This window comes from Eleginops maclovinus, chromosome 9 (assembly GCF_036324505.1).
Source record: "Eleginops maclovinus isolate JMC-PN-2008 ecotype Puerto Natales chromosome 9, JC_Emac_rtc_rv5, whole genome shotgun sequence".
Lineage (NCBI taxonomy): Eukaryota > Metazoa > Chordata > Actinopteri > Perciformes > Eleginopidae > Eleginops > Eleginops maclovinus.
In genome coordinates this window covers 3,229,051-3,242,041 of record NC_086357.1, presented here as the reverse complement: position 1 = coordinate 3,242,041, position 12,991 = coordinate 3,229,051, and the positions used below count along the sequence as shown (strand labels likewise).

General features: G+C 40.2%; 2 protein-coding genes across 5 annotated transcripts in view; one reads left to right on the top strand and one right to left on the bottom strand.

Moving 5' to 3' along the window:
* Positions 1-3,509: 3,509 nt before the first annotated feature.
* evi5b (ecotropic viral integration site 5b) overlaps positions 3,510-12,991 on the top strand; it is a 38,706-nt gene continuing 29,224 nt past the window's right edge. For 2 of the 4 annotated variants that reach the window (XM_063890832.1, XM_063890831.1), the window contains exon 1: positions 3,510-3,740. In XM_063890832.1, the coding sequence (XP_063746902.1) occupies positions 3,657-3,740 (84 nt within the window). In that variant the 5' untranslated portion in view covers positions 3,510-3,656. Of the gene's footprint in view, positions 3,741-5,243; positions 5,487-12,991 lie in introns of those variants that run through there. The other 2 variants (XM_063890834.1, XM_063890833.1) reach the window with 2 other exon arrangements.
* On the bottom strand, positions 9,182-12,183 carry LOC134869205 (E3 SUMO-protein ligase ZBED1-like). The gene is made up of 3 exons (XM_063890675.1): positions 11,123-12,183; positions 10,102-10,730; positions 9,182-10,007 (listed from the first exon to the last, which is right to left on the bottom strand). The coding sequence occupies exons 1-3, from the start codon at positions 11,520-11,522 to the stop codon at positions 9,609-9,611; spliced, it is 1,428 nt and encodes a 475-aa protein (XP_063746745.1). The 5' UTR covers positions 11,523-12,183; the 3' UTR covers positions 9,182-9,608.

The window sequence follows — 12,991 nt, the reverse complement described above, 5'->3', positions numbered from 1 at the left end:
AGTGAATATAGACCTTAAAACAACAACAAAAAACATTAAAAACAGTGAAAGAAATAACAGAATAAAATAAAGTAGTGCAAAATAATGTTGTAAAATGTGCAAGTTAATACAAATAAAATAAGAAATGCTGCAAGAAGAAGTCTATATACATGTAAATGGAATTTGATATATACAAGAACAGAATATAAAATTAAATATTGTACAGTAAGATGAAATGAATACTGTTTATTACCATGATAACTATTTAGATAAATAAATTGCAAGATGCAAACAAATAAATACTTATGGGGGCACTTTACGTAGCTCAGGTGTTTTATGGTCTTATGGTCTGTGGGATGAAACTGTCCCTGCTGGTTTTGGTCCTGATGCTTCGGTACCGCCTGCCAGACGGCAGCAGACAGAACAGTTGATTGCTTGGGTGATGGGGGTCTTTGATAATCCTGTGGGCTTTCTTCCTGAGCCGCTGGGAGAAGAGTGCAGCCTTTCCTCCTTCTCCCCAGTGGATGCCCTCCTAGTAACGAAGCTGGTCACAAAGGCCAAGGCATCAACCTGCTCTCTCGACCCCATGCCCACAGCCTTGGTCAAGGAAGCACTACCCACCAGCTGCCCCATCATAGTAGTCATAGTGAACTTGTCAATGTTATCTGGCATAGTCCCACCTAGCCTCAAAACTGCCTCAGTTACTCCTATCCTCAAAAAGCCTGGTTTGGACCGGGAGGACCTCAACAACCACCGGCCGATCTCCAATCTCCCTTTCCTCAGCAAAATCCTGGAAAGAGCAGTTGCCGCCCAACTCCAACAACACATGTCCAACCACTCTATGAACCCTTTCAGTCTGGCTCCAGAGCCCACCACAGCACAGAGACTGCCCTCATCAAAATCACAAATGATCTCCTCATCGCATCTGATTCTGACCTCATCAGTATTCTCATCCTCCTGGACCTTTCCGCAGCCTTTGACACCATATCCCACACTATCCTCCTCAGCCGCCTGTCTGACCACCTTGGGCTCAGTGACACAGTTCTTGCCTGGTTTGAATCCTACCTCTCGAACATACAACACTTTGTCACCATCAGTGACTGCAGTTCCCCATCAGCCCGTTAACCAAGGTGTACCTCAAGGGTCTGTGCTTGGACCCTTCCTCTTCACCATCTACATTCTCCCACTTGGTCAAATCATCCGCCACCATGGTCTAACTTCCATTCATATGCTGATGACACACAGCTCCATCTCTGCACCAAACCACCCAGTCAACTCCCCCCTCAATCCCTTGTCAACTGCCTACAGGACCTAAAAAACTGGATGTCGTCAAACCTACTCAGACTTAACAGCACAAAAACAGAGCTCATGGTTGAGGCTCCCAAGTCACAACTCCGGAAGGTTGGAGATCTGATCCTCTCCGAGGACGGCTGCTCCATCTCTCCGTCCCCTGAAGTCTGCAACCTGGGGGTCATCCTGGACACAACCCTCTCCTTCCAGGCTCACATCAAATCGGTCACTAAATCTGATTTCTACCATCTAAAAAACATTTCCCGACTCCGGCCTTCACTCTCCGACTCTGTGGCAGAAACACTCATACACGCCCTCATCACGTCCCAATTGGACTACTACAATGGGGTCCTCTCCGGGGTTCCCAGCAAAACCCTGGAGAAGCACCAGTATGTCCAGAACTCTACCGCCAGAGTTCTCACCTGCACTAAGCCATGGCAGCACATCACCTCCCTCATCCACCTTCACTGGCTCCTGATTAAGTCCCGGATCACTTACAAAACCCTCCTTCTCACCTACACGTCTCTCCATGGCCTCGCTCCACAGTATCTATCAGACCTCCTCCATCCCTACACCCCTACACAGGTCTGCGGTCCTCGGACAAGGGCCTGCTCTGTATTCCCCACACTCGCCTCCCAACCGTTGGTGAGAGGGCGTTCAGTGTTGCGGCCCCCACCCTCTGGAACGCTCTTCCTGCAGAGATCCGCAATGCTGCCTTCCTGGACATCTTCAAATCCTCCTTAAAAACTCACCTCTTCACCATAGCCTCTGACCACTAACTCATCTTAGTCCCCTGTTCTCCTCAACTGCCATTATTTAGTTATTTTTTCATTTTCTTTTATTTATTTTTCTATTCTTTTATTTGCCACACCTCTTTGGTTGTTTAATTGTTTTTTGTCTGTCCTCACAATATGGAAAGCAGCCTTAGGTACCTAGAAAGGAGCTATATAAATTGAAATTATTATTATTATTCAATTGCTTGAACAAACACTTTAGATTTTACAGATTTCAGTTATATTTTATCTGAAAATATAGCTTCATATTTATGTGCGCCAAGAATCAGTTTTTTGAGTGTGTTGATGCACATTGTTGCTACATTTAGCAAATGAAATAAATATCATAATATTTCCAGATAGTGCAGCAAATTATTGGTGATATTCAAAGATTATATTTACGTTTATGTCTTCAGTTGTAACCATCTTAGATCATGTTAGGGCTGGGTCAGATGACCATGAAATATAGTCAGATAGAGTTACTGAATGCAAATGACAGGGCAATGTTTGTCTCTGTCTTTGAAATTAAAGGCGTTTTGCATATTCAACATTTAAAGTTTATGAACATTAAAATACCCTTTCAATAACAGGACTGGAACAAACCAATAGTTAATAATAACACCATTGGTATAATATAAAATATGGTTACGGTGAACTTTGCTCTTATAATGCGAGAGGAGCATTTAAAATGTTTATGTCTCTAAAAAGCAATAACAACTCTATCATCCATAAATCATAATTTATGATTCATGATCCATTAGCGCATCGGTTATCTCAAATGGTAATAATTTAAAAAAATGCTACATAAGACACACTCAAAAGTGAAATGAAGTAAACACCAATTTCACTATAACGCAATTGAAGTGTAAACTGGGTTAAATAAAGTGACTTATATTTTGTAGTCTGATTACGTCACCGAGGTTGCATGTAACCTGTTACTACCCCACCCTTTCGTGATGGAATTAAAAGGTGTATACAGCCCAATGCATCTGGGCATCTGGGTGTGACTGCAAGCAATACGAATCACAGTTACCTGAGTAATTAGTCCATTTAATATCTGATGCCACATCATTATCCTGATGTCAGTCCAGCCAACGCACAGTTACTGCAACACAATACATCAACGTTGAAATAAATCCTGAAAGAATAACGTGTCCTTTAACTGTTAATATTTATCTGCATTCATTTTTAGGCCACTGCATATATTTTAGGTGCTTAATTTCTTGTCGCAATCGATTAGTTTAGGTTTAGCAGTCTGCGATGTGCTTATTGTGACAGTATATCATATTCAGAGGCCATTGTGTTGCCATGTCTCCGACTACGTCAGCTGCTTTTCAGATACTTCTATGAACAGAGGAGTGTCCAACAAGCGACAAAAGATATGATCCCCATGTGAAACCTGAAAAGTAGGTTTGAGGCTGTGTGGTATGTGAATGAAGGCAGTCTGCTCCGTCATATTTTCATCAGCTCACTTTTGCCTCAATGTTTACCTCATCATGAGTTTCTGTTGAAAACGCTCGCTCAGTGAAAATCAGCTGTGTGAACCTACCTAACCAAGCAAACCTTTCTTTTTACTAACCACAGAGTAAAGGTGAAGTCTTTTTAGATAGATTGATGGTATTTTCGGATTCTACGAGCACTGAGACCACAGTGTTCAGACTTCCAGAAGGAATTGTTTCTTTAAGCGATGAACCTGAGGTAAGTTATTGAAGATCAGATACTAGATAAGTCTAACTACACCTATAAAGCTACAGGAAGCCTGAGAAAATGTTCTTTGACTCTAATAATATGCGGGATGAAACACACATGATTGTACATTGAAAGAACTTGAATGGGCCTGTTAATGTCTCAGTGCAGTTATATGTAATCAGAGATGTGATGTTAAACGAGTAACAGTTATTTGGTGCTAAGATGCTTCCTTTTCTTGCCTTCTCCTTCTGAAACAAATTGTCTTATATCCAATATTTTTTGTTTTGCTATGGAATAAGCACGACATATTGAGGTCATTAACTTGTCAAAGTCAAAGTTAACTTTATTGTCAATTTCTGTTGTGTGTGATACAAACAGGGAGATTGAAATGCCTGTGCTTTAACATAAACTTAAAATAACTCTAAATGGTTATTTGATAATAGATACAGTGTATATCCATAGCCATGATAAAATTATATGTTTTTGTGAAATTTCAATATCCAGGTGCTCCTGACACATATGTATAGTTTTCCAAAAGCTATTGATAAATGTCTGAACAGGTAAGGCTGTTACTTTCAAATGCCTGCATCGCTATGATATATAACAAATACCATTGTCCATCTAACTGATATGATAACACATTATTTGACAACAGTGACTAACAGAATAGCAGAAAAAGTCTGATTATTTTAATAAGAAATCTATAATAGGAACATTGTATGAGAGATAACATTTATTATAGTAAGAAAAAAGTACTGTTGCACATGATATTGAAATTCATATTGCACATGATAGTGGAAAGTATCATATGTCATTCCATCTACACAAGATTAATTTATCTGGTAATCTTTTTTTAATCAATCTATTTCATAAAGTAGAAAAAAACAAACAGGTGAAAGACAACAGAGTAAAAGGTCAGGCAGGGAAGTACAGGTGAATATTTGTTTTGATCTGTGTTTGAAGAACTGGTGGCAGCTGTAGCCTCCAGGGGCTGCTGTTGCCATAAGTGAAATAAATGCTGACATGACCTCTTGATAACCCACAGCGTTCATATACTTTTCATTGTTTAAGTTATTTTAAATGTACAAACATTCCATGGTTTTATCTTAGCAAAATAAAATATTTGCTGTTTAGCAATTACAATAATAATTGTAATGCATTAGAATTAATTAAACAAAACAAACATTGTGAAAGTGTCACTTTGGTCTTTGGATATTTATGACAGCATTTCTTACTCTTATCACTCATTTTATAAACCAAACAATCAGTCGTATAATGGTGAAAATCATCCGTAGAATAATCATTTTATTTGAGAATATTCTGTCTCTACTTCCACCCCTGACCTAATCCCAAACACTACTTTGTTTAAACTGTAACTCCTCCTAAATGTTTTGAAGTGCAGTTTGTCCTCGTGAACACTTGGTGGCATTGTGTTTTGTCAGGTTTGAGCAGAGAGCGCATGCGCAGTGCGATGTAAACATTTGGTAGGCCGCCGCCGTCTGTCTGCTCTGCAGACTGTGTACACGTATTATAAGCTGCATGGGCTGGACCAGAGAGTCAATGGGAACTCGCTAGCTAACCCAACGGTGGCTAGCTTTTCTAGTGGAAAACCTAGCTATGCTAACTTGGGAAAATATAGCTAATGTATTCCGATAAAGTGTTAGAAAGCCGGTATTTTTCTTATAAAAGTGGGACTCTAAGTTTGTGCATGGGAAGCAGACGACACTTGGTGCGGCTGGTGAAAAACATTTCAAGGTAAAGGCTGTGCTTGTTTTCTCGGGCTCTGACTAAGTACTGGAATAACCACTTACTCATAAAACGAAGGGAAGTTATCACTGTGTTAGTCTTAGTGTATGGCATGACATTACTTTTATAAAGAAGACTGTGTCAAAACTTAACTTTTGCATTTGTTTTGTCGAAATATCAGCTTTGTTACACTGGCTGTCAGTCCTGTCATTGAAAGCATAGCTAAGTGTTGTAAAACTAGTTAATTGGATAGCTAAAGGCTCCAGCTATCGCCTGGAAAAAAACAATAATTAAATGGTGGGTGGGTTTTTTTTCCCTGCTTGGCAATGTCAAATGAATATATCGATGTAAGTTTGTAATCCTACTCTAACCCTCGTCGAGCTAGTTGACGGTAGCGTTTTCTGGAAGAAAGGCACAGTATACTGTTGCATTTGATGCTAGATCTCCATTTCAGCTCCCAACACCAGCGAGCCATAAAAGGAGACGAGACTTCTCTAATGCATCGGCCCACTGTCTGCTGTAAACTAAACATGTTTTCATAGGTGCTATTATGATGTGAAGCATTTGAAGCAACGGATTTAAACCTAGTGGCATGTGCTGTATTCAAGCCAAGGATATATTTAACTCAAACTTCAGGGTAGTTACTTACAAGTCACAACAACAACAACGCCGCGTTGTGTACAATAACCCCGCAAAATAACTGTTTAAACTGCAGAAAGTACTTATTTCTCAACTGTCAGGTCTGACAGACGAAAGACAGGAGGATAAGGTTTAAAGAGAAACAATTGGACGCTCAGTGTAGGCCGGTGATGTTATGGAATATGTTACTTGCTGATCATGGCTGTAATACTGTAACTACAGCATGTTGCTCCTTTAAGGGGAACATTGGATGTGCTATCAGAGCTAGACAAACACCAACAACAACAACAACAACAACAACAACTGAGTAATACTACATTACATTTATTTTATTGCTAAATGGCTCTCCTAAAACAGATCTTAATGTTTTATGGGCTGAGAATTGTAGAACCTTATTGTGCTTTGACATACGGCGAATGTCTATTAAAGTAGAACAGTATCAAGTAGAACATTTCAGTCTTGCCAAACTGAAATTCTCAAGTAAAGTACTAGTGCTTTTTACATTTAACTCATCATTTGAAGGCATTCCATTTCAGTACACTTGTGCAACTGTATTCAAACCTGGATGAATTTTGTGAAATGCATTACTGTTCTCAGTATTTATGGTGATTCAATTAGCAGTGACACTTTTATGGGTGTGAGAGGAGTTTACTTCTAGGAAATACCCAGATGCTTCTTTATTGAACTGCCCCTCCCTTTTTAAGGTGTCATTTGTAAACCATCTGTTAGACTAGAGATGGCTATGCAGTTAAAACTGAAACCTCCACGAACCCAGTATTTGCATACTTGACCTTAGGGAGTTATAATGCATCTTTTGTGACAAATAGCACACACACACACACACACACACACACACACACACACACACACACACACACACACACACACACACACACACACACACAGCTTCACAGAAGGATAAGTAGTTGTGTTAGCATAGCTTTCTCTACCACAGAACACACTAGCCATGAATGTGTTATTGATCGAAAAACACAATTTACAACACACACATACTTTAATGATACTTGTTTGCAGTGCAAGTTTTGCAGGGAAATTGTAAAATAAAAGCTAGTGGTTGTAGCCCTCACTATGAGGCTGCCTAATTCAGAATATACTCTAGAAAGACCATTGAAATGCTGATTGTACACTTGGAAAAAGGGAGCTTCTCCCAGTGTGCGGAGTGAAAGGCCTTTCTAACCAAGTGTTAGTGTGTCATTGTAGGACAGTCAGGCCTGTGTTTTAATTCCCTCACACTCAGCACGTAGACGGCATGTTTCTCTGAAGATAGACATGCTCTTTCCTGCTGGGACAGACATTTGTGTGCTTATTCACTGCCTAGAAATGGCACGTGATGAAAGAGAAGTAAAAAAGAGAAGATGAATTATTTTCCCCTCAGATGACTGGTATTAACACCTTTTAGACTTCTACATGTGTCCTGGCTTTAAAGTTGATTAACATATTCTTATTTGTTAACATTTTGAGATGTAGGTGCTGTGCATTTTGAATAAGGAAGAAAAAGGCTTCTGCCTTTGGTCTTTTTCAGTTCCCCAATCACCTCGAAGCTGTTTCGCCGAGGCTTTCTTCTTGCCTCGCTGTGGCTTCCATTAGCTATGCACACTGCATCTCAGGGCCCCTTTGAGTTCTTTGGCAAACAAAAGCAGAAAAGATCTCTGTATCCACAATTTATAGGGAAGCCTTGCTTCAGTTGGCTGGACTTGCTAGAAGGAATGTGTTCTAAAACCACCTGGACATAGACACATCCCTCAAATCAAAGCATTCCCTGCCCTGTCTGAGTTAATTTTGATCTGCTCACTTTGCTTCCCTCAGGGTGTTTTTGTCTGCTAAAAACTGCAGTAAGACACAGTGGTGTTTTTCAGTAAGGAAATCAACAAATAAGGTTCATCATTAATCAGACTGAAAAGTGTACACATAATTAAGGCAAGGTCCAGGCCTTACCAATGCTTGGTTCTGCATGGTGTTTAGTCCTCAGGGTCATATTTTCTCTCCCCAGTTAGTTCTGCATGGCATCCCACATTGGGAGTCAGTCTGTGAAGGAACCTCCTGCCCTTACGCTTTCTCCTTTGCTTTCAAAGAGATTACAGATACAATGCTAGCTGACTCAGTGGTGCAGAACGTAAAGGAGGGGAGCAATTTATTTTAGCACCTACTGTTTTTGTATTGTTTGCACATTACTGATTATTTTCACAAAGAATATGTAGCTAATGTTTTATATCCATTTAAGTTGTAATGATTGAATTAATTGCGGTACTGCGTTACTGGATCTGTGTGACTTCTCTGGATCCTGTTTTAGTTATTTAGTACTTGTTAATTAATCACAGTTCGACTGTCAATCTTCTGTGATATAAGCAAATTAAATGAACTATTAAAGCGGTCCATAGTTTAGGCTTTCTGCTTTTGAAGTGGTAAATGTGCTGATCAACATCTGAGTCAGTTTGCACTGCACAGACCCACTGATAATCTGTCAGAAGCAGCATACGTCTGTTACTGCTGTGGATCCTGTTATTATTTTTAATTACAGTGATGTGGGAAAATGCAGCTTGCATTTTCCGAATCATCATTGTTGTGGTGTTGTTTGTGTGAGCAGTGTCCTGGGTTGAATGGGAACAATGTAATCTTTTTTTTCTTCTCACGTTACCAGAGAGATATTAACAGAGCTCCTCTGTAATATGGACAAATCATTTTTGAGATTGTTTACCTTATGTATAACACAGTGATCCTCAAGGTATTAGGGAGTGAAACTGAAACGGTTTAGAAGTCCTACATGGACATTTTTATTTCTATTTCTTCCTTTATGATACAATACACTAAATTATAGGGCTGAACGATTATGGAAAATAATCTAATTGCGATTTTTCGCGCCAATATTGCGATTGCGATGCGATATGCGATTATTTTTTAAGGACTTTGTCTTCTGTATTATTGACAAGCAAAACATCATATAGTATGGCCAATACTATATTACATTAATTTTAAACTGTTCTTTCCTGGAAGACATACCTCTGTTATGATGACATGAGTTTGCATGAATGATGACTGACAACTAATTCAATCAAAACAGTATATTTGAACATACACAATAGTATATTTTGAGTAGTAACATCTCTGAGCATAGTATAGTAACATCTGAGCATAAAGTGCTGACAAGGAACCCTGGTGTAAACATTAAAATGAAAGTCAGTACAATGTGCAGAAATATATATATATATATATATATAAAAAAACAATCTGTGGCTTTACCACACTCGACTTTCGACATCTGTGAACTGCTAGAAAGTCATTAAATTAAAAAATAATATTAAATAAATAAAACTAGTCAGTAACATTACACATAAAGTGCAAACATAATATAGCAATTGTATACACACACAAACACACCTTTATTAATTGGCTGAACATCTTGATTATCTGCAGTAACAGTAACACAGCACAAACTAAAGTGCACAATGAGTATGGCTCTGCCAGCCATAATCATCATAGCTCAAGGTTTTTTGCTAGGAAGACCAGCATATCAACTTTTGCTGGCTTTAAGGATGAGCGAGTGCAAGTCACTATATTCCCTCCAGTGCTGAACAAACGCTCTGAGGGGGCACTTGTGGCTGGCACACATAGATATTTGCGGGCCATCTTGCACAGTCGTGGAAAGTGAATGTTGTGCACCTTCCACCAGGCTAAGGGATCATCCTCTCCGTCAATGACAGGGCTCAACAGGTAACTATTCAACTCTGCCTCCACGACATCTTCAAGTGGCAGAGGCAAAGCTGAAGAGGCCACACTGGTTTTAAAAAGACTACCAAGAGACTTCTTTGCCTTTCCCCCAGAGGCCTGTGCACTTGGAGAATTTTGAGCGGTTTCAGTGCGAGACCTCTTCTCCTGCCAGATGGGAAAAGAGACATTAGTTTTGCAGTTAGCTTATATATACCTATTATAGTATGTGTTTGTGGAAAAATTATTTTCAAGGATTGACCTGATTATGTGTACGTCTTGCTGATTCCACCATTTCTGTCTTCAGTCTGGCCTTAATGGCAGGAAGGTTGTCTGCGCTGATGTATTGCGTTTTGAACCTAGGGTCCATGAAAGACGCAACATCCAAAAGCTCCTGGGTGATGAGGTCACTATACTTGTCGTTGAGGTAAGCCAGGACCTTGGTTTTAATTGATCTAGTCAGATCAGTGTCCTCAGCATCTTCAGCCAAGACTGATGTTGCCAGAAGATGGAGAACTGGCTTGAGGTAGGAGATGCTCACATACTCCTCTCCAGAAAGAGCATCAGTAAATTCGGAGAGAGGATGCAGTGCCTTATGAATGGACTTCAACACGGCAGCATCCTGCCAGGTTGGGATGAGGGGGCGTGCATGTTGGTCACCTGACAATACCTTTGATATGGCTGTCATCTGTTCCAGCACTCTGGCAATCATTTTCTCTTTGGACCCCCATCTTGTAGGGCAGTCAGTAATGAGAGAGTGCTCAGGAAGCTTAAGCTCCTTCTGTGCCTCAGTGAGCGCTGCCTTTTTCTTCCAACTGTGGGAGAAGTGCCCCACCAACTTCCTGCACTGCCCTATTGCTCTGGATACTCTATCATCTTTGATTGCATTTTCTGGAGGAAAAAAAAATTAAGTAAAAAAGTAAAATTAGTGTAACTCAAACAATTGCAGTTGTGTGATACAAGGTTTCACCATTTCTCTCTCTCTCTCAAATTTGCTTTATTAGCATGACTATGGGAACAGTGTTGCCAAAGCTATTGTTACATACATCATGACATACAAGAACATCAGACCATAAGACAAAAACAAAAAAGAAAATACATAAGGAGAGGTGGGTACATCAGCGTTGGGTTGACATAACATAACTAGAATTAACAGCATTAAAGAACAAGGTAAATAATAGTGTGGTGTGTGTTTGTGGGAGAGAGTGATACACAGGCGCGTGCATGCACACACACACACACACACACACACACACTCTCTCTCTCTCTCAGCAGAAACTTACCAATAGCAAGATGTAATCTGTGTCCGAAACACTGGAGTCTGGTCCATTCGTTCAGCTGTGCTGCTTTCACCATATTTGACGCGTTGTCCGTCGTTATGCAGACAAGGTTGTCTTCAGTGAGATCCCAGCACGCAAGCCCCTCTCTCAGGCCAGCAGCAATGTTTTCGCCTGTGTGGTCTTCGGGGAAGTAGGCCGTTTGAAGGCTGCGAGCTTCGAGGTGGAGGTCTTCAGAGATATAATGGACCGTAAGGCTTTGATAAGGCTCCGCTGTACGGCTTGACCACATGTCTGTTGTAGCCGCAAAAAACTCCACAGCCTTCAAGTCCGCTGCTACTTTCTGCCTACACTGCATATGTAGCTCCGGAAGGGCAGTCTGACTAAAATACGTGCGGGAGGGCATTTTGTACCTCTTATCCAGCGTAGTTACCTAATTATTGAACCCAAGCTTGGTCACCGTATTGACGGCCATCATGTCTTTCGCGATGCATTGGGTTACTGCTTTGGTAATTTCCGTGTGCCGCTTTGAACTGCGTTCATATGGCGTAACACCTTCAAACAGTTCGGTCAGTGATCCTTGCCGATTAACTTTACTAGGATTATTCTGCACACTGCTTGATTTTGTAGCCATACATCTATCATACACTGTTTTGTGCTGCGTTTTTAGGTGCTGGTTCAAATTGGTAGTGTTGCCCCGTGATGTACCAACTCTGACCAGGCAGGTTTTACACAGTACCTGACACTGTGCAACATCTTCTTTCTTAAAACCGAAATAGTCCCACACGACTGATGTGTATTTCCTCTTTGAAACTAGCCCCGCAGGGTCTGGTTCTGTTGAGCCTGAGGCCATTGAGTAGGTTACAGCTAGCTTTGCTTGCGAGTTCTCTCCGGTAGACTGTTTCAAAACTTTGCTCCCTGTGTCACGTGACCAGAGTGCAGCCTCTGTGGTTAGACAATCTCGTTTTACTCCCGCATATCACGTGAACAGAGTATAATCGCAGCCTTTCTTTATAATGTTGATGTATTTTTATACGTGTGTACCCCTTGTACGTTTGTATGTTGATATGTACTGTATGATTTTTTTTTTTTTTTTTTTTTAATTTTTTTTTTTTTTTAATCGCAGACTTTCGCGATTAGAACATCGCACTTGGTCATATCGCGATATTATCGCAAATGCGATATATCGTTCAGCCCTACTAAATTACATTTATGTTAAGCCTTTGATATTGAGATTCTGTCAGCCAAAAGCTGGCTCTCCTGTTTCCATTTAAGTTATTGTTAAATCTGCTAACAAAAAGGATTGAAGTTAGGTAATGGGTTCTTATTTTCACAAACATCTGCATACACTAGTGCACTTGTTCTGCAGACCTGTGTTGCTCTGGCAGCGCCCAGCAGGATCTACAGGATGTGGATCTGTGAGTTTAGCTGTTCTGTCATATTGTTGATTGAAGGTCAGTAAATATGCCCCCCCACAGTGAAAGTTGTGGAACAGGGTGTTACTATGAAAACAGTACAAATGTGGTGTACCCACTTCCTGTGTCCATGTAGTAGAATGTGTAATGGCACATATAGGAGATGTATGATGCTTAAATTATATATCGGGTTGGCTCTTTTTCAGAGGAGAAATTCAATTGGAATTTTTCTTGATAAAACAAATGAACATTTAAAGAGTATTCTTTGTTTTTGATGTGTTCGCAATAGTGATTAGGTCCGACCTATGACATATCAAATGACTGTCTTTGCTCACTACATCTTGTATATAAACTACAGGCAGTGAACTCAGTTGGGTTATGGTGTTGGTCATGACAAGCGGGTATTTATTTACTGGTCATCACCTGTTAAATGATTGATTATAATATTCAGAATTGATGG

What these genes read in the sequence shown, in the direction of transcription:
- LOC134869205 (XM_063890675.1), bottom strand. Translation starts at nt 11,522, where the DNA reads ATGCCCTCCCGCACGTATTTTAGTCAGACTGCCCTTCCGGAGCTACAT. An exon ending in CAGATTACATCTTGCTATTG is followed by an intron (nt 10,731 to 11,122) that starts GTAAGTTTCTGC and finishes TTTTTCCTCCAG; the next exon opens with AAAATGCAATCAAAGATGAT. An exon ending in CAAGACGTACACATAATCAG is followed by an intron (nt 10,008 to 10,101) that starts GTCAATCCTTGA and finishes CCCATCTGGCAG; the next exon opens with GAGAAGAGGTCTCGCACTGA.